Raw genomic sequence first — 24436 nt, forward strand, 5'->3', positions numbered from 1 at the left:
AATAAGGCGGTTGCGATTATATTTGACTTCCTTGACGATCCGTACTTGACACAAAACTACTTCCGTCTAGCGGCGTTCTGTTTTTGTTTCTTTAACTGTCTATGGTTGTTGTCATGGCGGCATTTCAAACTGTTGACAAGCTTGGAGAAATATTTGAAAAAGTTAACCATGTCACATAGCTAACTAGCTACTTTAATTAACATCCAGTTAGAGACAGTACGTCCGTATCTTACGTATAATTTATGTTTAAACTAAAAAAAGTGGTTACAAGCAATGAGCGAATGGATTATTGTTGGGATGAACGTAATGTTTTCAAACTTCAATTCAAAAGCGTAGCTAGCTAGTTAGCTTGCATTAGCATTAGCTAACGCTAGCTATAGCTATATCAATAATTGTTTGCTGTTTCGACAGAGCGTTTTTGTTTCTGTAATGACTGCACAGTTCTTGTCGAGTTGTCACACGACTTCCGTAGGACAGCAAAGTCAAAGGAGAGAGTGGCTTGTTTTGGGTTCAACCCGAAACGTGCACAATGTACCCACTGAGATGTCCCAAACCAAGGTAACTCAAACAACAATGGCATGCTCATCTAGCGCCTGTTAATATTTAATATTCAACTAAATATCTTTATTCTAGACAGCGTATGATATCTGACAAGTGCGCGCACGTACACTGTTGCCAGCTGATTTGGTAAAACTAGTTAAATCCACTTTATTCTAACATGTCAGCCTTGCAATACATCCTACCTTCTGAGAGGTGTTGATTTAGGTTAACGTTAAATAGTCATATTGATGGTTGTCTGTGGTGCCGTTGGATTGTGTGGCGTTGTACTAATTGCCAAAATGTTGTCCATGTATATCAGGGAGGATATAGTAGATATTTACACAGCTTTCAGTAAAGCACAATGCAGTTCAACAGAACCAAATTGTACAACCCCAAAATGATTATGCAGTTCAATCAACAACTTTTAAAAGCAGCTTAAACAAAAACAAAAAAACTTAAGCTAAGATTTATTCTAGCACTTTGGGTTATTTTAGGTATGCATCGGATTTAGCTAATTGCACCAAACAAATTGGCAACCGGGTTAAAATGAAGTTAAAGACAGAAATAACTTGTTGAGAAAGTGGTGTGAAAAGCATGATTGAGTATCGCAATGTCTCTTTATATCTCTTAAGAGACTAATCAATGTCTTACACGCAACAGCTGTTGTTCAATGATGCCATCCCTGCAAGTACCAGCAACCGTGCCACCCATGTACGCCAGCCAGCCCCAATAGTGATAGAGAGGCTGCTGCCGCTATCAGAGGAGCATGACCAAGTGGACAGCACCAGAAGCTCCATCAGCTTTACCACTCTCTCAGAAGAAAGACTGCGGGCCGCAGTGCAGCGGGCCAAGCGAGATGTGAGACGAAGGCGCCTTGAGTCACACATAAAATCCCATGCTAAACCCACACAGGAGGTCTCCCTCTTTGAAACAAGTGATGCCAATCTGCTCCAGGTAATTGGTGTAGATTAACGGTACATTAGTGCATAATTTATAGACTACATTTATGTCCTATTTAAAGAACAATTGTGGCTTTGTTTAGTCATTGAGTCTTTTTCTGTCTCTATAGGAGCTTGCAGCCACTCCAAATAAGAACAAGTTAAAGACCTCCAGTCCAAAAGAGAAAGCAACCCAACCTGGACGCAAATTGTTGTTGCACACACCCCAGAAGCGTTCCATTTCTTCCTTGCCTCGGGTTGGCCGGTCACCCCCAACAAGAGACCCTGGCCCAAGGCAATTTGAAGGAGGAAAACAGGCTCCTTTAAGCCAGGAGATTTGCAAGCTTCAGAATGAGCTAGAAGTGTATATTCAGAAAGTAGAAGAGCTAGTTAGCAAAGGTAACAGCTCAGGTTGTCACAATAGGCTTGTGTCATACTATTAATAATATGATTACACAAATCAGTACACTTTTCATATGGTTTTCCATTGCATACATAATGGTCTAAACTAAACCGTAATGAATTATGGGGTTCAAACAACAGGGGAGAAGATAGAAGATCCACTGGAGCTTGAAGAGCAAAACAAGCTGGAGATACGCAGACAAAAGCAGGCAGCCCGCTCAGCACGTGTCATCTATGTTCTCCAACAACAGGTAACCTCAAGCACGTAAACCATTCCTGACCTTTTAATTTGTTCAGTATCTATAAACACTTGTCTACAAAATTATTATTTAACAGGTAAACGAGATACAAGAAGATATAGACAAACTACGAAGCCAGAAAATGTGGGGCGCCAAAAAGGTATGTTTTCAGCATTGTCACACATCTCTATACTGATGTGTAGAGCCCATGTATTAGTTATTGATGATGCAGCGTTCAAACCCCAATATCAAATTAGTGTTTGAGGCTCCGGCCCTTCAAAGGTAAATGTTCTACTTGCCAATCAGACACACCAGTGAGTGTTATGAAACCACTGTTGAATGAGTTTTAATTGTTTCTATGAAAGGCATTAAACAAAGTACAGAGCTGTTTGTTTCCACCAAAAGTCAGTCAAGTTATATCCTTGATGTTCAAAGTTGCATGGGGTTGTACTTTGGCCAACAATTGTTTATTCTTTAAATTATATTATGTTGCTTAAGTTTTGCCAGCTTTATTGTTATGCAAATATTATTGATTTATCCATTTTAGTCAATGGTAAATTACTCTCTGTTCTTCTTTCAGTCCATGGCAATAAACAGGCTTGCAGCTGCCCACCGTGGGACACTCAGGGCCTTACAGGTTGTAATCCACCAGCTTTCAGATCTATCTCATAGCAAGGTACCCCCTTACTACAAAGAGCTGAGTCAGCTGATTCGCCAGCTCTCTTTGTGCTCAGCTAAGGTTGAAGTACAACAGTTTTCAGCTGTGCCTGAGACGGCCATTGACATCCTGCAGAAACTAGAGGTAAGGAGCATAAAGTTCAAATCCAAAGTATTTGGACAATAACATGGCCTTTTATTCTTTTGGCTCCATTCTAACACAGTTAATTTGAAATGTAACAACTATGAGTATGAAGAACACATTGTCTACATTTCCCCTAATTTTAGGACAATATTGCAAAACGATAATCCAGACAAAACAGTGTTTTGTGCAGTGATTTACAGGCTATATCAGCCACTTTACGTTAGTCCAACTGACTTAGTGTTTCATTTACTGAAGGCCAGGGAAACGTATTTGTCTAGCATCTGAAGGTAATTCAAAGTGATTACTGAATTGAATCATGCATCAAGGGGAGATAACTGCAACACAAGTCTGGCAGAGCATTGCGAGTGTAAAAAAGTGTCCGCCACTGTTTGGGGGTCATTGAGTAATGGCTGTAATAGACCAACCTTTCAAAATAAGATGACTTTATTATTATAAGTCTAAGTTAATCTTTCTATGTGAGATTTAAAAAAAGGTTTCACAACAATTGTCGGATGCTGATGTAAATACTAGAGCTGGGACGCTAGACTTTTGTCCCAATTTGTTTCTTTTAAAATACATGGGTGTCGATTTGATTGCTATTGGTATTTCCCTTTATTGCGATTCTAGAAGTATTGCTATTCGATAGTATTGAATATTGCAATTTTCTTTTCCTTCTTTAACCAAATTAGAAGTTAGAAATCACAAAACATACCATTTTTGATAGTAAATACTCTGAAATTAACGATTTATTGGGTCTCTACTTGTTATATTTAATTTTTACACTTTATGACCCCATTGCACGGGGGTCTTGGTTTATAGATATCTTTTCCGAATGATAGTTTTTGTTATTTAAAAGGACACTAAATCGGGAAAAAGCAGCATTGTTTAGTTGTTGTTTCTTGAATGGATAATCTAAGATTTGATTGTCTTGTCACTCTATTCTTCTTAGACTTTGGATTCTGTCCTCAGTAAACAAGAGCTGGTCGAAAAGATGCAGGCCCGAGCATGTCTTCCACACAGGAAGTCTCCCCATCGCAGCATGTCACCTACTAGTGCACCCAAAGGTCCCAGCACCATAACTGTTCGTGGTCCTCGCAAACTGGCAAATCCCAAAAGACGTGTCCGTGGTGAGTGGTTCTTTCGTCTGGATTTAGTTAGCATGTTTATGAGCCTTATAAGTGCTATTCTAGTTTGTTTCTAAATGTATACCCTCAACAACAGTGTTCATTAAGACAATTTCAAACCTCATTAATCCAATATAACTGCAGTATTTCTCTTCATAATTTCCTGCTTAAAGCTATGGCCTACCTGCTGCCCAAACCGCACACATAGTAAGTTGTGTAGTTGCCTTTTGATGAAGAACAAACCGTTCAGTCTTCTGAGTATCCGGAAGACACCTAAGGGCTTTTGTGCAGTTGTCCCCCCACTGTGCTTAAATGGCCGTACTAGGCTGAAAATTGATTAGGAGCCATGAAGAAGTGATAGGAAGGGAAAAACAGGAACTAAAGTGCAGAACTCTGCCCGTCGGTCCCCTGTTGCTTAATCGTATGAACTCCTGCTGGCTCCTATTGAGCCGAGAGAGAGGTTTTTCAAGAGTGTTAGATAATTGTCAAATTGGAGGCATTTTGTTGTGTTGCATCATGCCTTCGCCCCCCCAGGTTCCAAACCGATTTTTCTTATGTTTAAAAGTGATGAAGAGATGTAGCTACCCCATAATTTTTTTGACATGGGATTCAATAAGTAACTTTTTGATATCAATGAACGTCAGCGCCACACAACTCTGTGTAGTTTGGTATTTCTTGTCATCATTTTAATGTAGGTTGTAATTTGGGCACAGATAGCATCAACAAAGTATCAATTTTCCAGCTGCATCAATATCCAACAACTGAAAGATCATTACAACCTTTAACTTTCCCCCCCTCAGATCCTTTAAGCCTGCTAAATCTGTACTTATATTTGTTCTGTACCTTAATGTCTGAATGTGTTCAGCCTCTTATTTATGCTGAGTGAAGAACGCACTATAGCTTAAAGATTAAAACAAGCCAAATGTCAAGATTTGCATATGTGTCAGCAGGTAGGAGGATTACCTCACAGAAGCCCAAAACTACATCTCACCAGCTTATGAACAGGAGAGAGTTGCTCAGGGCAGGCCTGGAGAGCCTGGCCCAGAGAGACCTCCGAGAGCTACAGGGACCACCTCAGACCACCTGCAGAAAAGGAGGGGCTCTACACTCTGAGAGAAGCAGGGATGACATTATAATGAAGGTGATTGCTTGACTTGAACGCATAATACTGACTTAAATATGTTCCAACACACAGAAAATGCTTCATATCAGTATTAGATTTTTATCAACGTCCACTGTGAAACAGCATAGCAACATGTGCCAGCGGTCACTTCAAAGATATAAACTATGTCAGGATCATGTAATCAATCTAATTGTATAATTTATATTTCTTGTTGCAACATAATCAGATTAAGGAGGCAGGTTTCCAGCAGCATACAGTCTCCTCTCAGCTCCGAGTGAACCAGCTGCCACCAAAAGAGCGCTCGGTGCCCTGGATACCTACATCGCCTCACTCTCCTCCACAGCGGTGAGCCTTTCATCTCACTGTACACTTTCTTTCATTTAAATCATCTGTTGTTCACTAATATTTTTGCATCTCAGTGCACAGTGTATGATTAAAGTCATTTAATAACTAAGGTTAAATAACTTTAATGTACCATAATGTCAGAAACTCTAATATCAAGATAGCAGTTTTCCTCCATTATGCTCATTAATGGATTATGAATGACGGTGCTCTTGAAAAAAATACAAGGAACAATTGCCAGCAGAGACTTGTCTAATACATTTTTAAATTTTTTTTGCCAGAAGGTGGACGTGAACTAGCCTGGTCCTACCAGACTCTGGTCCATCATCCTGGTCCTACCAGACTCTGGTCCATTAGCCTGGTCCTACCAGACTCTGGTCCTTTAGCCTGGTGCTACCAGACTCTGGTACATGTCATGTGTCCAGAGAGTCTGACCACTTTCCATTGACAAGTGTTAACTTCCTTGATGGCGGGTACTCTGTTGAAGTTTAAAACTACTGGATCTGCCCAGAGCCACTCTGGATCTGCCATAACCAATCACAAACGTTTAGTCGTGACGTCGGCATAGCATCGCTAATTTTAGCCTTAGCTAATTCCTTCACTAAATAACAGAGCAAGCTGGAAAATCAAACTTTTCCTGAATGCTATGGGGAGGAGGGCCACAACATCATGGCCACCTGCAAAACTCAGCAAAGATTATTCTTGCTCTGGCTTTAACTTCTTTTTTGGATATTCGGCACCGTTGCCGCATTCACTTGCATCTTTCTCCGCCGCCATTAGTACGGAACCCACTGAAGGTTACCGAACCTCAACGTCATCGTTCTCAGCCACTACCTCTGTTCACTGATTGGACCGGTAAAGATTTGACCGGAGAAAACTTGCGAGTATACCGCAAAGCCAGACGAAGTACTGAAGGAAAAAGAGGCTTTATCAGAAAAATAATTTGTATTGTAAAATACATCATAGCCTCAGCCATGGTACATTCATATTTCAATTGTCATTAATACCAAGGTTTTAAAATAAGAAACGGCAAAGGTATAGCTTAAAAAAATTCCCAAGCATGTTTTCTCAGTTAACAAATATGTTCGACAGGTCATATTTAACTAAAAAATGGAAATTGAAAAATGTATGAATGGGAAACCCCTATATTTAAAATATGTTGCAGGGTCTTTGGGAAAAATAGCCTGTTCACTTTTCCTGGTTTCTATCTCCATGTCCTTCTGTCTGTCTATGTTTGTTATTCAGTCATCCCTCTGCTATTATCTCAACAGATCCCCTCCAAGGAGAAGACCAGAGCCTCGATGTCTTTTCTCTCCCGTGAAGCCCTCGCCCAGCCCTCCAAAGCAGACGGTGGCAGGTGGTTTGGTACCAGAGCCAGCCTTGAGCTCAGAAAAGAAGAAACAAGCTCAGAATGAAGCATTAAGGTAAATCTCCTTCCAATTATTTTCAGATATTTCTCTTCTATTTCTCAGATATTTCAGCGTGAAATGTTGTAGTTCCTCAGATTAGCTAGTTTTTGTTATTTATTCTGTACATAAACATACATATATAGACAGTACATACATCAGATTGTCTGTCCCAGCGAGAGGAAACGCCAAAATAAATGGAATTTTAATGACTCATTCAGAAAGTTATTTCTAACCTCTGTGTCAGACCCCACTTGCTGAGAGCCAAAGGCAATACTCTGATTCGAATTCAAAAGTAATTCTTTCCAATAAATGAATCTAGGTGCCTGCTAGATTGAGGCCATTTTTCTTTATGGCTTATTAATAGTTGGACTGTTTTCAGTGCTTATAAGCACCTCATTGATTGAGTGTTCCACATGACTCTGTTTAATCAAATCTTAAATACTACCATTGTGCTTTCCAATTAATCAGGGGCTAGCATACTGATTTCAGAGATGGGGATTATAAGGTATTGGGTATTGTATTGTGTGAAATGCTTAATTGAGCTTGCATTTTGCTTCATTTGATGATTATTGGCTTGGTACAGGAAAGCCTGGTTGGATAAGAAGATGAAACAGCTGAGTAAAGAAGAGACTGAACACATTCAGACATTAAGGTACACAAGAAATAAAAGTACAGATTTAGCAGGCTTAAAGGATCTAAGGGGGTGAAAGTTGAAGGTTGTAATGTTCTCTCAGTTGTTGGGTATTGATGCAGCTCGAAAACCAATACTATGTTGATGCCATCTGCACCCAAAATACAGCCTACAGTACATTAAAATGATGACAAGAAATACAAAACTACCCAGACAAACGTGTAGATAATTAAGACAGCTGACTTTGAAATAAAACAATTCCCCAAAACCCTGTCTAATAAGACAAATTAATTTGATCTTAGGGCATCAAGTTATTTTTCTATGAGTTTTTCCATTTTCTTTTTCCATTTTTGTGGCTTTTCTGCCTTAAATGGACAGGACAGCTGGGTGAGAAAGTGGCAAGACATGCTGGAAATTGTCACAGGTTGAAATCAAACCCTGGACCTCTGTGAAGAGGCATAAACCTGTATGAATATGTGCACCTGTTCTATCAACTGAGCCAACCAGGCCACAGGTCCCCATTTTCAATATAAACTCCCCAGAACACTTCATCGGGGACAGTTAATTTCAGTGCAGTTCAGTTTTATTTATATAGCACATTTAAAAACAACCGAGTTGACCAAAGTGCTAAGAAACGCAAAAAAAACTAAACAAAATAAACAACCCCAAAATAGTTTGTATACGCAACCAATACAACATAAACAGCTGAAAAGGGTCAAGGTGTCAAATTGAAAGCCAATGCGTATTAATTGGTTTTAAGCAAGGATTTGAAGGTTTCAGCAGTCCAAGCTGTTCTTATTGGAATAGGTAAACTATCCCACAGGTTTGGGGCAGCCGCTGCAAAGGCTCGGTCACCTTTGACAGGTGTCTGGACTTGTAAAAGCTCTGATAAATAAGAAGAAAACAACCCATTTAAAATCTTAAAAACAAGCAATACAATTTTAAAATCCATCCTGTAGCAGACAGGAAGCCAGTGGAGCGTGGCCACAACTGGTGTAATGTTGTCATGTTTTCTGGTCCCGGTTAGGCATTCTGGACCAACTAATCAACGAAGGGATGACTGATCCAGTCCAACACATAAAGAGTTACAACAGTCTAATCAAGACCTAGTAAATGGATGTGACTCTTTTGAAGTCTTTGTGTAGCAGGTAGGGCTTAACCTTAGCCCAAAGTCTCAGCTGGAAGAAACTGGTTTTAATAACGTTAAACAATGTTTGTCAAATTTAAAAGCACTGTCAAAAATCACACCCAGATTCTTAGTAAAAGGATGAATATCGGAACCTAAAGTACCTAGAGTATCAACACAGGCACTAAAATGTTCAGCATGACCAAACACAACAATAATTGTCAATGAGACAGAGAAAATTTTGATCCAACCATATTTTGAGATCTTTCAGGCAGTTAAAGGTCCCATTTCATAAACATTTGACATGAGTTTTTTTTTTAACATTAATATGAGTCCCCCCCAGCCAACTTATGGTCCCCCGTGGCTAGAAATGGTGATATGTATAAACTGAGCCCTGGGTATCTTGCTCTGCCTTTGAGAAAAAGGAAAGCTCAGATGGGCAAATCTGGAATCTTGCCCCTTATGTTATCTCAACTTTTTTGCTTTGTCCGCCCAGAGAATTTTGCCCACCCATGAGAGAGAGATGTCATTTTTTTCAAACGTCCAAAGTGGCAGTTGGTCAAGGCCACACCCCCAGCCTCCACCCTGTCCCCATTTCTCCTCCTCAAAAGCTACAGACTCAGAAACGGCACATACTAAGGAAAGCTCATTGTGGGACTGGCTTATCATTGTTTTTTGTTTTGTTTTTACAGGCAAATATAGTTGTACATCATCTGCAAAACAATGGAACAAAATGTTTTTTTTTAGGTCATAGTAATATTGGCAGAAGTGAGGTAGAGCTTTCTTCAGGGGCACCTATTAATCAATCACTGTACAATATAAATTAAATTCTGTATAATAATTATAACACATGCTGAGATGTGTTCTATGTCCTGTTTGGATTACTGTCAACCCAAGACAGTACTCGGCGGTTAAACTGCAAGGCCCGCAACAAAACACAGCATGAGCATTGAATTAGTTGTAGTCAACATTTGGTCCGTAAAACTTTAATTGTATTACAGCAAATGAGCAGCTTAGTCCTTCACACACAAAGGCCCTGTAGTTCCGAACTTGGGAAGTTCCCGGGCTCTTTTATTGGGACACCTGAAGGGAATTGCACCATTTTTATTATTACTAGTTTCACCTGGATATTTCTTGACGAGGTAAAAGATCTTGGAACCATGTTGGAACCATACTGATGATTGCTGTTTTACCTGCCTTCACTACAGTTATTTTATCGACCCAAAACACCCACACACACAACATTAAATATGTATAATATTCCAGTTCACTTCATGGCAAAGAGCTGAAATCAGAGAGCTATCATATCTTATTGTGTTTTAGGTCAGGAGGCAGTTGCTCCACCTGATCCCCCTGTCAACAAATGACAGGTATTACACAAAACCTGTCACTTGTTAACAGATGATAGGCATTGCACAATAGACCCGTTCACATTATTTCTTGTATGTAATGCTCATGTCACCTTCATCAAATTAGTTATTATGTTAGTTATCATGCCCAGAACTGATCTTAGGTGGATTAGTTGTAAGAAGCGTGTCAGGCTTTGTGAATATATTCATTGGCTTCTACAGTTAAAGAAACCAGTGTTCACAAGATGCTTGACAAATATTGCAGCTTTTTGTAAAATCAGGCTTAAAAATTTCACTTCTCCTGTGATATCGTGCAGTGTGGTTGTGTTTTGGTTTACAGGTCAGATGTTGTCTCACCAACTCAGTGGGCTGAGAGAGCTGAGCAGAAGGCCATGGAGAGAATTCAGCCCCTTCTGGATGAAGCACAGGTGAGAAGACTAATCTGTTGTCTGGGTTGTCTGCCAGATTTTTATCTCACCTTTCTACCTTTTATGTCTCCTATATGAAGAGGAAAACGATTAATACATGTTGTCAAAAGAAAACATAGGTCTTGTATTTACCTTTTAATTTACCACAGTAAAAGTATAGATCGAAGAGTGTCTGTATTGTTTGTTTTGTCTGTTTACCTCAGCAGATTGGTGAGTCCAGGAACAGGATCAGTTCCTCGCTGAGCAATCGGCTGTCTGAACAGGCTGCAGAGAGGGTGAGCTGCACTGCTGCTGTTCTTTGTAGAATAAGTCACAGGGGAGAGAAGAAATGGTGTTGCTATTGAATACAGTTTGAATTTGGTATCATGGCCATGATTAAACAACAAGAACTGAACAGTTGTACAATGTGGCCCTCTATTCTTTTTTGGATGTTGTCCTCCCCAGGCAGCAGAGAGTGCTGAGCAGCTGAGTGAGGCGCTGCTGGAAGATCTGTTGGAGGACACTGCACGGGCGACGTGGGCTGCTGAGAAAGAGGGACAGTTGGAGGGCATAGCCCTGTGTAGGCTGCAGGCCCCCACCCTGGAGAGTATGCTGCTTCGTATGGAGGAGATACAGGTGAGAGCTGCCCTAGTAGAAAGAATGGCCCACCAACAGAAGGTCAGTGTGGGGCAGTGATCTATCTGTCAGTGACTGTCATTTAGAAAGAGCTCTTTTGACAGCTTTGGGCTGGTCTTGTTTACTGATGCAGTGTCAATTGGCATGTGGGAAGTTTGTTTATTAAAAGACATTTACATGTTTGTGTCTGAGCAGAGAGATCAGGAGGAAGTGAGGAGACGGTTTGCTTCTATCACCTACTCGGACCCTCTTTACTGGGACCGACCAGGAGCAACAGGTAAAATAAGAAAAACCTACTTCAACTAACTGCGTTTAGAGAAATGATTTGCCTGATGTGTCCCGTAGGTGGCAACAGCGCTACAACGGACAAGGGTAGGTTAATACTTGCCATTCTGACATCATGCTCTGCTTATTTTGTTCTGTCTATCTGTCTGTCCCCTGCCCCACCTCATCCCTCTCAACACACACTACCACTACCCTCTTCCTCTCTGTTCTCTCCAAGGACCCCAGCGCCATGCTCCGGGCTCCAGGCCAGCCTCTCCTCAACCAATTAGACTCACAAGGCCAGTGCCGAGGCAGAGCTCTGCAGTTGATATTGTCCTAGAGAAACCTGTGGAGACTGGGTGGGTATCGTCCTTTACCCCGATTTCTTAGACTTGATTAACACACAATTTCTACCTCTTATCGTTTGCTGATGGCTTCCCCTCCTTACTGTTTTATTTCTCTTAAAGAGGCAGTAGATACATTTTGGAGTGCTCCCATAATATTAACTGGAGAGCAGTATCAGGGTTTGACCTATATAACTTCCTTCCCAATCTTTTGAGCTAAAATGAAAGGTCTGTGGCCCCATTTTAAGTAACCATGGCTCCAACACAACATTAATGATTACATGACATAATGATAACACCCTTATTTAAAAGATATATACATATTGAGATGTTGGGATTCAATCACTTGGAGAGTGTAGGTCAGTTTTTATTAGAAAAACAAATATCAAATTGCAGTTTAAGACTTACGTTGTGCTACAAAACTAAGAGCAACAGTATCATCATCATCAACAGAAGTAATTTACTATTGGTTTAATTAGGCCTCTAGTCTTGATAAAAAGTAAAGTGGTTAATGTTTTTCCAACAATGCACATATAGTGTTTTTTTCCACATGACATGTCGTTCCCTATAATCACTCTCCCACTGGGAGACCTTAGTCATCCAGCAAAATTTCACTTGGTGGCTACCATACCCAGGGCACAGTCTTTTCCTAACTCCACAGAGAGACCCTCCACTGCCCAGGGCTTTGGCTGCAGCTGCTGTTATGCTTAAATTAATGAGGAACTTGGAAGGAGGAGAACAGGGAGTGGAAGGACTGGGAGTTATTGACGCTGACAAGCCAGCAGGGTGCTGCTTCTAACAAATTCAAGTGGCAACATTAGCAAATTAAAACCAGTCAGACCTGAAGTGCCTCAGTCACAGTTGCCATAATGGAAGTTTTACCCTCTGTGACTCATCTTAGATTCTGTCTTCATAACACATCCATCGAGTAATAGCTCTAATTTTTTGCCAACACTGACGCTTGGATGTCAACTAAGTACTGTCTAGTTTTTTTGAAAAGGTTTAATGATTTTTCATTACATATACTTTCTTCGGAGGGATTCAGCCTCACAGCTTTTTAACAGGAACAAAGTCATTTGAGAACCAGTTCATTTGTTCTGAATCTCCCTAATTTTTCTAGAGCATAACATATAGAATATAGACAGACCTGCCTACATCACTTTATCCTCAGTCCAAATTACACGACCATTTAAAAAGCATTGCCCCTGGCTGGACTTTTTCATGTTTTCTTTTTTTTAATTTTAATTCAGAGTCAACCTAATTAGGAATTCTTTGATGAGTGGAAATATCAATGTAAATAGCAAATCTCTGCAAATTGACCTAAAGTAATTAAAATGATATGATATGTATATTAGATATTTATGTATTCTTAATCAGGCTTAAAGCTTATCTATTAGTTGATGTTTTTAAAAGCAACATCTGAGATTTCTTGGTCACAGTTAGAGTAATGACTAATGATTGCTGTCAGTACATTGATCGACATAATTCCTTAGTAATCACTGAGTGACATGGAGTTGGTGGCTTTGCTGTCTGCTGTCTCGCACATCATGGCGTCACAGTATCTCTTTTATATTAGAGCTCCTCAACAGTTCTAAAGCAATAATGAAACCCACTCAACATGACAGCAGAACTTTGTTTGTATTGATGACGGTTGTGTATATGAAATAGTATGTGGCTCCAAGATTGCCTGCCAAGCAGTAATTGTACTTTTTATCATTTGAAAAATAATAACCATTGATTCTAATACATTTTCCACATTAGTCGCTTCTTCTCTGCTCTGCATGAAGACCCGATCAATTTAGTAGTTACAGTACTTGCCGGCTGCTTGAAAGAATACCTTTGTCTGTGGAAAAAAAGTGCCAAAAAAAGTTATACTTGTCAAAGTTAGTGACTGCTACTACAAGCAGAATAACTTTTTCTTACAACGAGGTGCAAACAGAAACTTACAGCAGCTCTTTAAGGTGCTTATTCCCTTTAGAAGTAATAGCTGTTGGAAGTTGGAACCAGAGCTGTCCTTTGGGGCCGAGAAGTTTCATTGTAAACTGACCTGAGCTGTAAGGGAGATGAGCATGCAACCCCTGCTGCAGCGTTGCAGGCTCTAAAATGAAAAAGGAAAGACAAGGACAGCACTCCAATTTGACTTTATAACATTGCCACATGGATGTTTCGTGTTTCAAAGAAGTGTCCTTGGACAAGACACTAAACCACGAATTGCTCCAGATGCTGCGCCATCGGAGTGTGAATGTGCGTGAGTGTTTATCTGATGAGCAGATGGAACCTTGTATGGCAGCCTCTGTGAATGGTACCTGTAGTGTGTAAAGCGCTTTCAGTAGTCGTTGAGACTAAAAAAGTGTTATATAAATGCTTCCCATTTACCTTATACTTCACATAGCCCCCCCCCCCCCCCCCCCCCCCCCCCCCCCCCCCCCCCCGGAATGTCTCATTCCGTTTGTCACTCCCTGATGTGAGTCAAGTTCGGATTTGAGTTGCACATGCACCACTTTTTTGACAAGTAGCATACACGATGCTAACGAGAGACTTCTGTAATGTCAATACAGTAAAAGTTGACCTACTTAATAAAGTTTGTTCACTGCTGGCTACAAGTTCAATCAAACACAACAAGGTTACTTGTATGGCATTTGGGCTAACGATAGCAATCTAACAATCAGCTAAAACGTTCTTGAAATGATTCCCATCTTCTGTTATTGTTTGTAATGAGAAAAGTTTAGTTTATTTCATGGATTTCACAAATTTTAGTATGACATGTTAGGCTTTGAACTGTTTAAGTCCACGGTTTTAATTGGTATTAACACAGCTGGATATTGTTAAGCATGAGGGGCAAACCTTTATTTGAACCAGCGTTTCCACTGGTAGCTAGCTGCTATCGCGGCTGCCACGACAAAAAACACAGAAAAAGTTATTGAATGCAACTAACTTCATTTTGTAGAGTAATAGCGTGTTAGACGGAGCCCGCTGAACCTGGGCGAGAGATGTGACCCATGGCCAGAATATCATAGTTCATAAAAATGCAGCACAGTGACGATACAGACATTTCATACGCACTACGTGTGTATCTCCGCTGACCCACCGTTCAACCCGTGCTGGACCCATTCATAATGAGTCAGCCGTCACTCTGTGAGTAGCATCACTTCAGTCCATCGCACTCCCCCTCTCTCCCCATGTCTTTTAATCAGTCTGTTATTGTTGTTGAAAAGAAGTGAAGGAGCTTTCTTAGAACTACATTTTTTTAATATATATATTTTAGGCTATTTATTTCAGATAGTTTCCAAGTGTGGCAGCTGTATTTAATCAAACAGGGAAGGAAACCCTGTCTTTGTATTTTATTTGAATCCCAGTCTGTTCTAATAAAAGAGCTTGTGAAAAGTGGCCGCCAACTTAAAACTGAACATTTAACCTACTTTAGTGGGCTAAAGGAGTTTGGAGGATTTGATGCTAGGGACTGTGGCAAGCTTGTTTAGCCAAGGCCAAAAGGGAAGAAGGCCAAATTACAGGTGTTGGCCATGTGAGGGGCCCGCTATAAGACTTTGATCCATTAAATGTCTGGTCTTAGTTCAGGGACGCACTTTTAAACAGTAGTACTTTCTATTTTGCTTAGATATGTTAGTTTTGCAGCTCAGTGAAGCACTTTAAACCATTTTTTATTTAATTTTAAAACATTTTTATATTCAGTATAATTGTGCTTCAAATAAAAAAGTATTTACCTACACCTTATTCTTGTTTAAGATCATTTACATAATATATATGAATGTAAATGAAGCATGATGAAAAGGTGACGTTTCCTGCTGTGTAACGTGTTATTAGTGTTTGCTAGTGTGACATGCAGCAATGTTTCTGTTGCCTCCAACGTCTGTTTTGGAGCATCACAGAGCATCGCAGACATTTAAGTGGCACTGTAAAGAGGTACCAAAATAGATAACGGGCATACAACATAAAGCTTCAACATAAGAGGAATGTAGCATAATATGAATGTGATTACGTTAATAAATAGCTTGTGACAATGAAATTTGCCTCAGCTTGAGCAGAGTCAACACACTGACCTCATTAGGGGAAGTAATTCTCCGGATAATGAAAAAAGTTTTTGTAACAAACACTTAAGTCCCAGTAGGTATTTTAAAGCTGCAGCCAGTTTCATTTCAGTTTAGATATTTACCTGCCAACAGTTCAGATAATTAATACTTTTGTGCAATAATCAGCATAAGTACAAGTAGCTTCGGCAGACCGGAAAACTGTATGAACATTATTGATGATATTCATGTAATTCTGCTTTCATGTTGCAGGGTAGCAGAATAAAAAAAACATCGTCAGTTCCTATGGAACTAAGGAAAATAGCCTACAAATGCAGTTTGTTTTTGTGTTGGTGTGTGTGGTAATCCTCTGTCAATGTTGACTTCTCTACTGTAGTTGTTCAGTGTACCAGAATGGTGAGGTTTAATTTTGGGGGTTTGGAGCAGCAGAATGTGTGTTGTCTCAGCCATGATTGGCTGTCTATAACCCACACGCCGACTGTATCTCCGATTGCTTTTCCCATACGAGCCTGCTCGTAGCGGGCCCGAGGAGATAAGGCTCGCTGAATCAGCGACTTCTTTTAAGTCACTTTTTAAAACATGTTTTTATAGACTTGCTTTTATGTGATGCTGTCTTTTTATCCTTTTGCCTTTTCTCTGTTCATTTGTCCTCCTATAGCTTGCTATTACAGCTTATTCTCAATCTACTAGTGAATTTTCTTTTTCTCCTTCTTGTCCTATAGATCTGCCCCATCTTTTGTTGCGGATGTGTAGTTATGTGTATTGATGTGCTGTGTATATTTAAGTTTTGTTTATGCTTTTGTTTCCTTCAGGTTATAGCATTTTATAAGCTGGTGTTTTTGAAGGTGCTACACAAATAATAGTTATTATTATTATTATTATTATTATTATTATCATCCCAGAGTGACACATCAGTTGCTGCTGTCAGCAGGAAAATGGATGCAACCTTAAACAGACACTCCTATTTAAACACACCAAGGAAGGAAGTTTTTGACAGCAGACATTTTTGGAGGCTTTTTTGATTGTATATTGTGTAGTTGTTGACCATTATTGACACTGGCAGACTGTTATTGTTCATGGCTCTTCAATTTTTATTATTGTAGTTGCTGTCATAGATGCCATTTGACTGACTTTTAGCTGATTTATGGAAAAGAGAAAATAAAGCAGATTTAATTGTATTGTACAGGAGCTCAAGCTTTCAGTCTCTGCTCAGGCTAGTGGTTACTTAGGAGTCAGGACTTACAACAGCAAATGAGAGTATGTTCACTATTTTGTGGGAAAGTAGTTTTTCTTTACATCACAACACTTTCATCATGTATCACTAGACACAACACTGGCATTGTCCTCTTGAGAAGTATTTCCAAAAACACCTATTATCCCTTATCTTGCCTGTTTTATGTGCTTGTTTGAGCGCTGTCAAGCGGACACACAGACAATGGAGTGAGAGATTTCATCTTTGGAAACATCAGCAGAGCAGCAGATAAGATTTATGTATCCATGGTGAGGAGCCCCAACACAAACCACGATCCCCCCCCTCCCCCCGCACATTTGGCTAATGCTGACTGAAAACCGCAGATCAAACAAATCAATGAAAAGATGAAAGCCCCACTCAGCCAAATTCTGAACCTTTCATGTTTTATATTTCACCTGCTCTTTCATTCCACTGCCCCTTCTGTCTGCTGTTTAGGGCTACACTTGTCCTCTCGAGCCAAGTAATTCAAACAAGCTGAAGGCTGTGTTGCACAGTAAATGGCTGCATCCAAGTGACCTTACGTAAAAAATGACTCCAATGCTACCTGAGTCAAGTACAAGAGATTGAATAGCAAAGATGTCTGAGTAGTGCATTACTGAATAAGCAAGAAAGTTGCAACACTGTCACTCCCCCGATGTAAGTCGAGTGCAGATTTGAGTCGTGCATGCTCAGAGAACGGCTTATGGCATAACAAGTCATACTGAAATTTATAAAACCCATGAAATAAACTTTTCTCATTACAAACAATAACAGAAGATGGGAATCATTTCAAAAACGTTTTAATTATCTATCATTGGTTTATTGCTATTGTTAGCTCAAAACGCCATTTAACCTTTGCTGTGTTTAATTGAGAAGCCAGATGTGAACCAACTTCATTAAGTAGGTCAATTTTTACTGTTTTGACACTGTTTTGACAACAGAAGTCTGTTGTTAGCATCTTGTATGCTACTTGTCGCAAAGTGACGCATGCACGACTCAAATCTGCACTCAACTCACATCGGGAAGTGACAACACTATACATCGTTCACCTGTTTCTTTCCTGTTATTCTCGGTCTCTTGCATGAATCACCACTTACTTTCTCTTGGTCTTTGTCGAACTCAGCTTCAGCACAGCATGCGTCCCTTTTGATATATCTCATCTGGCACTGTCCTTTGCCAGGTCCCTGTTTCCCGGGCGATACGTGGCTAGAGCTTTTGTAAAGAAACTATAAGAGCAACTTGAAAGTGGCTTGAGGGGATTTTGCTAATACTTAACGCTGTTTATCTGTTAGAAGGTACCACTTACATTTCTGTTACTCATATTGGTTTGTTTTTTCCATTCACATCACCTTTTCACAGATATTTATTTAAGGTTAATAAGGCCTTGGAGCTTTTGCCCCAGTCTGAAAGGTGTTTGTTGACAGGATAAGCAGGCTTGTTCATGTTTGTTTTTGAAAATGGTGCATAAAAAGCACGGGTGCTATTCTGACTATAAATAGGAAGTGAATTTGCAGTGTGCCGTATTGATGATTCCTCCACTTTGTTTCTCAGACGCCCATCAGAAATCGACCCATTTCAGAGTGGAAGCAGAGTTGACTGTGCTGACACTTTGATATTTATGGCCACCCCGTCGCGGTTTGCAGCCCCCACAGTCAAAACAGAAACAAGTTCAGCCTAGGCCCGGGGGAGCACAATAGAGAGGCACTTTGCTTTGGGAACTGCCGCAACACTAAATATAGCACCGAGAGTGCCGTTGCAGCAGCCAGGCTGATTTGTCCAAGCAGAGAGAATTATCAAGCCAGACCATTGAAATGCCCAGCTGAGCCCTGACTCACTCCGAGCAAAGGGACAGGTGAGAGAGCCGTCCTGCGTTTTGACAACTCTCCTAAATTCATCATCCTCAGCCCTATGGCGGCTAGTGTTTTTGGTCAAGCACAGTGCTGCACTCCATTCTGGCTCTTGGTGTCAATAAATGAGTTGGCCTCTTCTCCATTAGCCCTCAGAAGTCCGTTACCTAGCTTATACTGTGGGAACACTCAAGATAATGAAAAGGTAATGTGGAAACCCTCCCGCAGCGTTTAATTCTCCTCATGGGCATCCTCTTGTGTCTCCTCAGACACAGCATCCTCTCTGAGGACAGCCTGACAGAGGAGGCATCCCAGGACGGACAGCAGCACAGACACAGCGCTGTGTTCCCAGGCCCATTGGCGAGAAACAGGGGGACTCCTATCTCCGTGCCGGGCAGCATGCTGAGAAATATCCGGGGGTACCGGGAGGACTACGAGGCCTACCTGCATGTTGTGGCTCACGAGGCTGTCGGCAGCTTTAACCCCTGGGCCATTGCAGACAGGTACTTAAAAAGATTAACACTGAAGGTTTCCAAACAGCTCAATTCTCCCTCTGTGTGACACAATCTGTAGTGAAACAGTGCTAATAATAAATTCAGTCATCTTTTTGTGTCTTTGAGGTTTTATAGCTTGTTTTTTTCACCAGAGCCACATGGGCATGAGATGTGTCCTTCCTCTGTTTTGTGTTTGACAGACCTAACAGTGTCTGACAGACCCGTGTCTGACAGACATGATGTGCAGTCTGAAGAGCTCGCTCAGAGAGGATCATGTCAGATTATGGTTTGCATAGTGTTACTCTGATGTTCGTCGTTGTTCTTCTCTCCCACTCCCAAATTTGCATACTTAACAGAATTCTTAAGTTGCTGCAATGCAGAGTGAAGAGGACTCCCTCTCAGCAATGTACAATGGCTTGAATAAGTTTACACACCCATGCTAAAGTTGATTAAAAAGAGGAATAGAAAACCATTTGCAAATTTGCATGGGGAACTTCCGATAAGATCGGCTCTCAATGCAAATCAAACCAGCTATAAAGCTAACTGAAATAAAACCATGCCAATCTCTAGGTATGGTGAAGGGTATGTGATGATGTGGGGGGGGTATTTTAATTCCAAAGGCCAAGGGAACTTTGTCAGGGTGCATTGTATCCTCGATCCTGATCCATGAAATAACCTGCTTTTAAAAATAAAAATGTGCCTGCCTCTGTGGGAATTTAACATAGGTGGGGTCTTTACTTATGCCCCCTGTATTTTAAGGAAGAACATTTATTTATTAACAATACGTTATTTATTCACAAAGAAAATTTGTGTCCTTAAAAGGTTGGATTTTCCAAATTCTTTTGAGTTAAGGCATCAGGATCAATTTCCATAACAGTTTTTTTATTCCTCTTTTTAATCAACTTTAGCATGGGTGTGTAAACTTATCGTAGCCACTGTAAATACATACAAACAACACACTGAATTCATGTGTTTGATATATCAGTTCTAAACTTCTAAGAGATTAGATTTTAATTCGGTCTGCTTAAACTCATAGCCCGAAAAAACTGTTGCCCAGTCTCCCCCATGGGAGCTGACTGCTTATGCCACTGGCTCATTATCAGTCTCACATCAATGAACCAAAGTGTTCTTGAGATGGATCTGTACTTTTCTGAAAATGGAGAAAATTAAGAATAATTTGTGAGTGGAAGCCATCCAATTCCCTTTTGTGTTTATGGAGAGAGAACACTTACATCATACGCTTCTACATCTACAACCCCATGGTACATCTACACCCCCCAGATGATTATTAAAATGCCCTGCAAAACGGAGGAGGATAATAATTTAGTAGTTGGATGAACTTGTTTTCATTAATTGATAGCAAGCTGTACAGTTACTTGTTCATATTAGACTAGAGGTAATACAGTTTTTTGTGGTGGGAATTTCATCATATTTGGAGAGTAAAACATACAGATAATGAAGAGTTATTCAGTAGAGCATGTCTTTTAGCATATTAGTGTTATTATTTTTAATGGCTGCTCCCAATCCATTCTTCACTCTGTTTCCCCCTTCATGCAGCATTGAGAGCAAAGTTACTGTATTGATTTTTCAAAGGTACAGGTAGTTCAACACACATTTACTCAGCTTGTTCCGTTGCATCGACATCCTAATGATGTGATGATGGTTTCTGGGGCTCTGTAAGGGAGACCCAAGATTGTACATCACTTGTGCTCATCTCATATGTCCCTGCTTCTGTGTGTTCGTGTGTGTGTTGACCCAGATAATGTCAAATCAGTCATAACACTGAAATAAAGCTTGTTGCTGGGCCAGTCTTTTCAGTTATTTTCCTTCATTTTATGCTTTTTAAGGCGAGGAGTTTTTCATGTCCAGCTTTGAAAGTCAGTAGACACATTTTTCTTTGGTCTCAACTTCTGCATTTTGGAAGATAATGACCCAAAGCCGATGATTTACATTTCCTTTAAAATCTTAGGAAGCCAGGTTATATGCCACATGCAGAACCTTTTTATCCGTCATATTTTCAGAAGGTCTAGTCTTGCATCTACTGGCAAGAACAATGTAGAATGGGATAAAACAACAATCACAATGTCGATTCTTTTTTAGTTTTATGAGATAAAAAAATTGTGTTGGCGTTCTAAACTTCGGTAGTTTCTGAGGACTATAGTTAACTGTTCCCCAGATCTCTGCAGGGTAAATCCAGACAGCTAGCTAGACTGTCTGTCCAATCTGAGTTCTCTTTTGCACGACTAAAACAACTTTTGTACACAAGCACCACCATAACAAGTTCCTTCCTGAGACTATTTTGCAGAGGCCACGTGGCTCCGTCCGGTGCTTAGCACCGCCCAAGACGATTGTGATTGGTTTAAAGAAACGCCAGTAAAACAGAGCACATTTTTTCCCTCATCCGGGAATGCTCTTTGGACTAGCCAGACCCTCCTTCGCAGCGCTGTGGAGGAAGGTCTGGCAAAGCAACACTACTAGTAATGGAAATAGTGGTCGTGGGAATTACATATGTATGATTTTTTTTAATTTGTTGTGATGCAGAACATGATTTGTGAGATGTTAGATTCAGACTTTTCTTTGAAATTAAAATGTTTATATACTGTAGATCTATTTAATTCAGAAAAGCCTGACTCTCAGGAGAATTATTTGCCACTTGTTTTTAAAGAGAATATCTTTCTTGTCCCCCAGCCTGGCAGACGAGTTGCTGTCGGAGGCTTTGGCTGACGTGGCAGCAGAGTTTCAGGACGTTGTGGAGGAGTACGCCGAGGCCGTCTTCACCTCTGAGTTTCTTCAGCCGGTCCAGTCACCGCCTGCTTCAGCTGCGGCTTTGGTCAGCTAGTAGGATTCCAGCATCACGGATGAAGCCATTGTTTACAGATTATTATTATATGTCATTATTTTAGTTGAACATCTGCATTGTCAGACTTTCAGCACAAAATATGTAAATATCAAAGAGCTAGGGTCTCTTGTTTCTTGGCGAATGTTTTATTTTTGAAAGAAACCCTCACACTCATGTACGTATTTTTTTTTTTTATGAAGGTGCAGCAGATTGTTGATAAGCACAGAGAGCGTCACAATACTCTTTGTGGTCCATCTGTATCTGGGATTGAATTCCGCTGGGAAAGTTTGGTTAGTTTAGATAAGCTTAGAGAGACCATTACAGTGGATTATAAGATTACCGCCCTCCCCTTTTCACTTGGTTTAAATCTCTTTAAGGATTACTCACACTTTCTATGTTTATGTAATATAATATGGAAATAAATCAGTAGCATACAGTCACCAACAAAATGATGTAGGAAACCAAAGGCATCATGTGTTTAATCTATTGGAACTTGATTTCCTCTTTTGCTTAAATGTATAAATTGTTTTATTGTTTTATTTTATTTTATTTCCCCTAACTGATAAATGTGTTATCCCAGTAAGTCATGACCACTCTGAGGAGACACAGTACAGTAAGGAGAAACATACACAGAGTTTTTAAATTGGTTTTGCACCTCTTTGTAATGATCATCAGCTTTTCTTTACTTCTGTTTTTATTTTTCCCAACAGACCTTAATAAAAATGGCCACTAGTTTATATACTGTTGCAACCTACCAACTTAAATCCTGCAAAATAATGGGGGATAGTGTCAATTCTTAATGCAAAATAAACAGGACAGACTTAGCAGACCAAGTAAATATCTGAGTCCCTTGAGAGCAACATTAAAGCCGTGCAGACAGAGCAGAGGGGACACATCCAGATGTTGCATTGGCCTGTGGGGACCAGCCTTTGACGGGGTACATAGAGTGACTGACTGAATTAGCTCACATTGAGTAAGCTGCCTCAATTTTCTCTCAGGCTGGCTTCTGCGTGGGCGTCTGGATACGTGCAGGCTTTTACAGGCTCAAGCTCGGTGCACATTTCTTCTTTTTGATCCCGGACAAATAGCAATCGGTGGTCTCCAAGTGAGGGGAGTGTTACTTCTGTACATGTGTTCACACTGATGTACAGAAGTCAGGTTGTTCTAATATTGCAAATGGGGAACATTGAACTCGTGAAATGATTGTGTTAATTTTTAAGAGCTAATTTCTAATTATTTTTCATTGTTGTGGAAATTTCAAAAGTTTCTGCCTTTGACTTATTTTGGGGGCTTTTTTTCCCTTTATTATAGTGATAGTAAACTGGAAAGGAGGAGAGAGATGGGGGATATTTTGCAGCAAAGGGCAGCAGGTCGAATTCAAACCCTGTACTGCTGCAGGACTCGGCCAACAAGGCTCTTACTGGGTGAGCTAGAGGCCATCTGAGACATTTAAGATTTAAAAATACAACAGATTTCCATTTCTGCCACTTCAGCAGGCACCACACAGTATTCCACTGTGAGACAATCCAGAGAATCAGCTCCCTACTTCATTTACAAACCTAATGCACATTTCTTTATGCACAGCGACCATCTGTCACTTAAGAAATGAACATTCACAAACCAATGTTTGTGTGCACAGACCAGAATTAGCACTGGTTTGCACCTTATTTAATTTCAAATGGTTTAGCTTTGACCTCACCTCTGCCGGCATAGACTCATAATCAGAGCTTATCTCAGAATTGGTGAGGACACAGATGACTGCAATAAATTCATGATGCATGGAGATAGGGCACTTGGCAGTACACGTGCACCAAGGCTGCTTTGTGAAATTTCATTTCTGCCGATGCTGTTCTTGAACTACGTGGATATGTAATCGTATGGCTTATAACTCATGTTTGCTGTTCCTAGGGAATAATGTGCGGAAGGGCTAGTTTCTGCTGAGAGACCAGGGATCACCAATCTGTCATGGCAATACAGGCATTGTTTGCTTTTCAGCACCTTCTAAAAGTTCCTTTTAGTTATTTTGAGGGCTTAATTTGCTGTCTGAGAACTTATGAAACACCTGTGACTGCTGGGCAGCTCATAACTGTTTGGATCATTGATTTTAGTCCCAGCTTTGCTTTGTTGGAATTATTAAAGACATTTGAACCAGCAGCTAGTTTTGTAACCACTGCGGAAGCAGAGTTCCCACAGAGGGCCGACTAACTTCACACTAATGGATTGTGGGATTGAAAAGATTATCTGGCAGCCTCAAAGCCAATGTGAGTCTGAAGCAGTGGATACAATACAAAAATGTAGAACTA

At 40.3% G+C, this 24436-nt stretch overlaps 1 protein-coding gene across 9 annotated transcripts; it reads left to right on the forward strand.

Annotated features, from left to right (window-relative positions):
* Window positions 1-101: 101 nt before the first annotated feature.
* kiaa0753 (KIAA0753 ortholog) lies at window positions 102-22962 on the forward strand. 9 transcript variants are annotated; one of them, XM_034867181.1, is made up of 19 exons: window positions 102-558; window positions 1201-1494; window positions 1610-1877; window positions 2022-2131; window positions 2217-2279; window positions 2700-2921; window positions 3871-4048; window positions 4993-5186; window positions 5386-5513; window positions 6782-6934; window positions 7503-7571; window positions 10366-10380; window positions 10420-10453; window positions 10657-10728; window positions 10898-11068; window positions 11264-11345; window positions 11571-11691; window positions 19070-19303; window positions 21983-22962. In XM_034867181.1, the coding sequence occupies exons 1-19, from the start codon at window positions 430-432 to the stop codon at window positions 22131-22133; spliced, it is 2688 nt and encodes an 895-aa protein (XP_034723072.1). In that variant the 5' UTR covers window positions 102-429; the 3' UTR covers window positions 22134-22962. The 9 variants fall into 9 exon arrangements, with proteins under 9 accessions (XP_034723072.1, XP_034723073.1, XP_034723067.1 ...); XM_034867182.1 differs by having other exon boundaries at window positions 10660-10728; XM_034867176.1 differs by having other exon boundaries at window positions 10366-10453.
* Window positions 22963-24436: the final 1474 nt, after the last annotated feature.

This window comes from Etheostoma cragini, chromosome 3, assembly GCF_013103735.1.
Source record: "Etheostoma cragini isolate CJK2018 chromosome 3, CSU_Ecrag_1.0, whole genome shotgun sequence".
Lineage (NCBI taxonomy): Eukaryota > Metazoa > Chordata > Actinopteri > Perciformes > Percidae > Etheostoma > Etheostoma cragini.

What these genes read in the sequence shown, in the direction of transcription:
- kiaa0753 (XM_034867176.1), top strand. Translation starts at nt 430, where the DNA reads ATGACTGCACAGTTCTTGTCGAGTTGTCACACGACTTCCGTAGGACAG. An exon ending in CCTCACTCTCCTCCACAGCG is followed by an intron (nt 5,514 to 6,781) that starts GTGAGCCTTTCA and finishes TTATCTCAACAG; the next exon opens with ATCCCCTCCAAGGAGAAGAC. An exon ending in GGACCGACCAGGAGCAACAG is followed by an intron (nt 11,346 to 11,570) that starts GTAAAATAAGAA and finishes GTTCTCTCCAAG; the next exon opens with GACCCCAGCGCCATGCTCCG.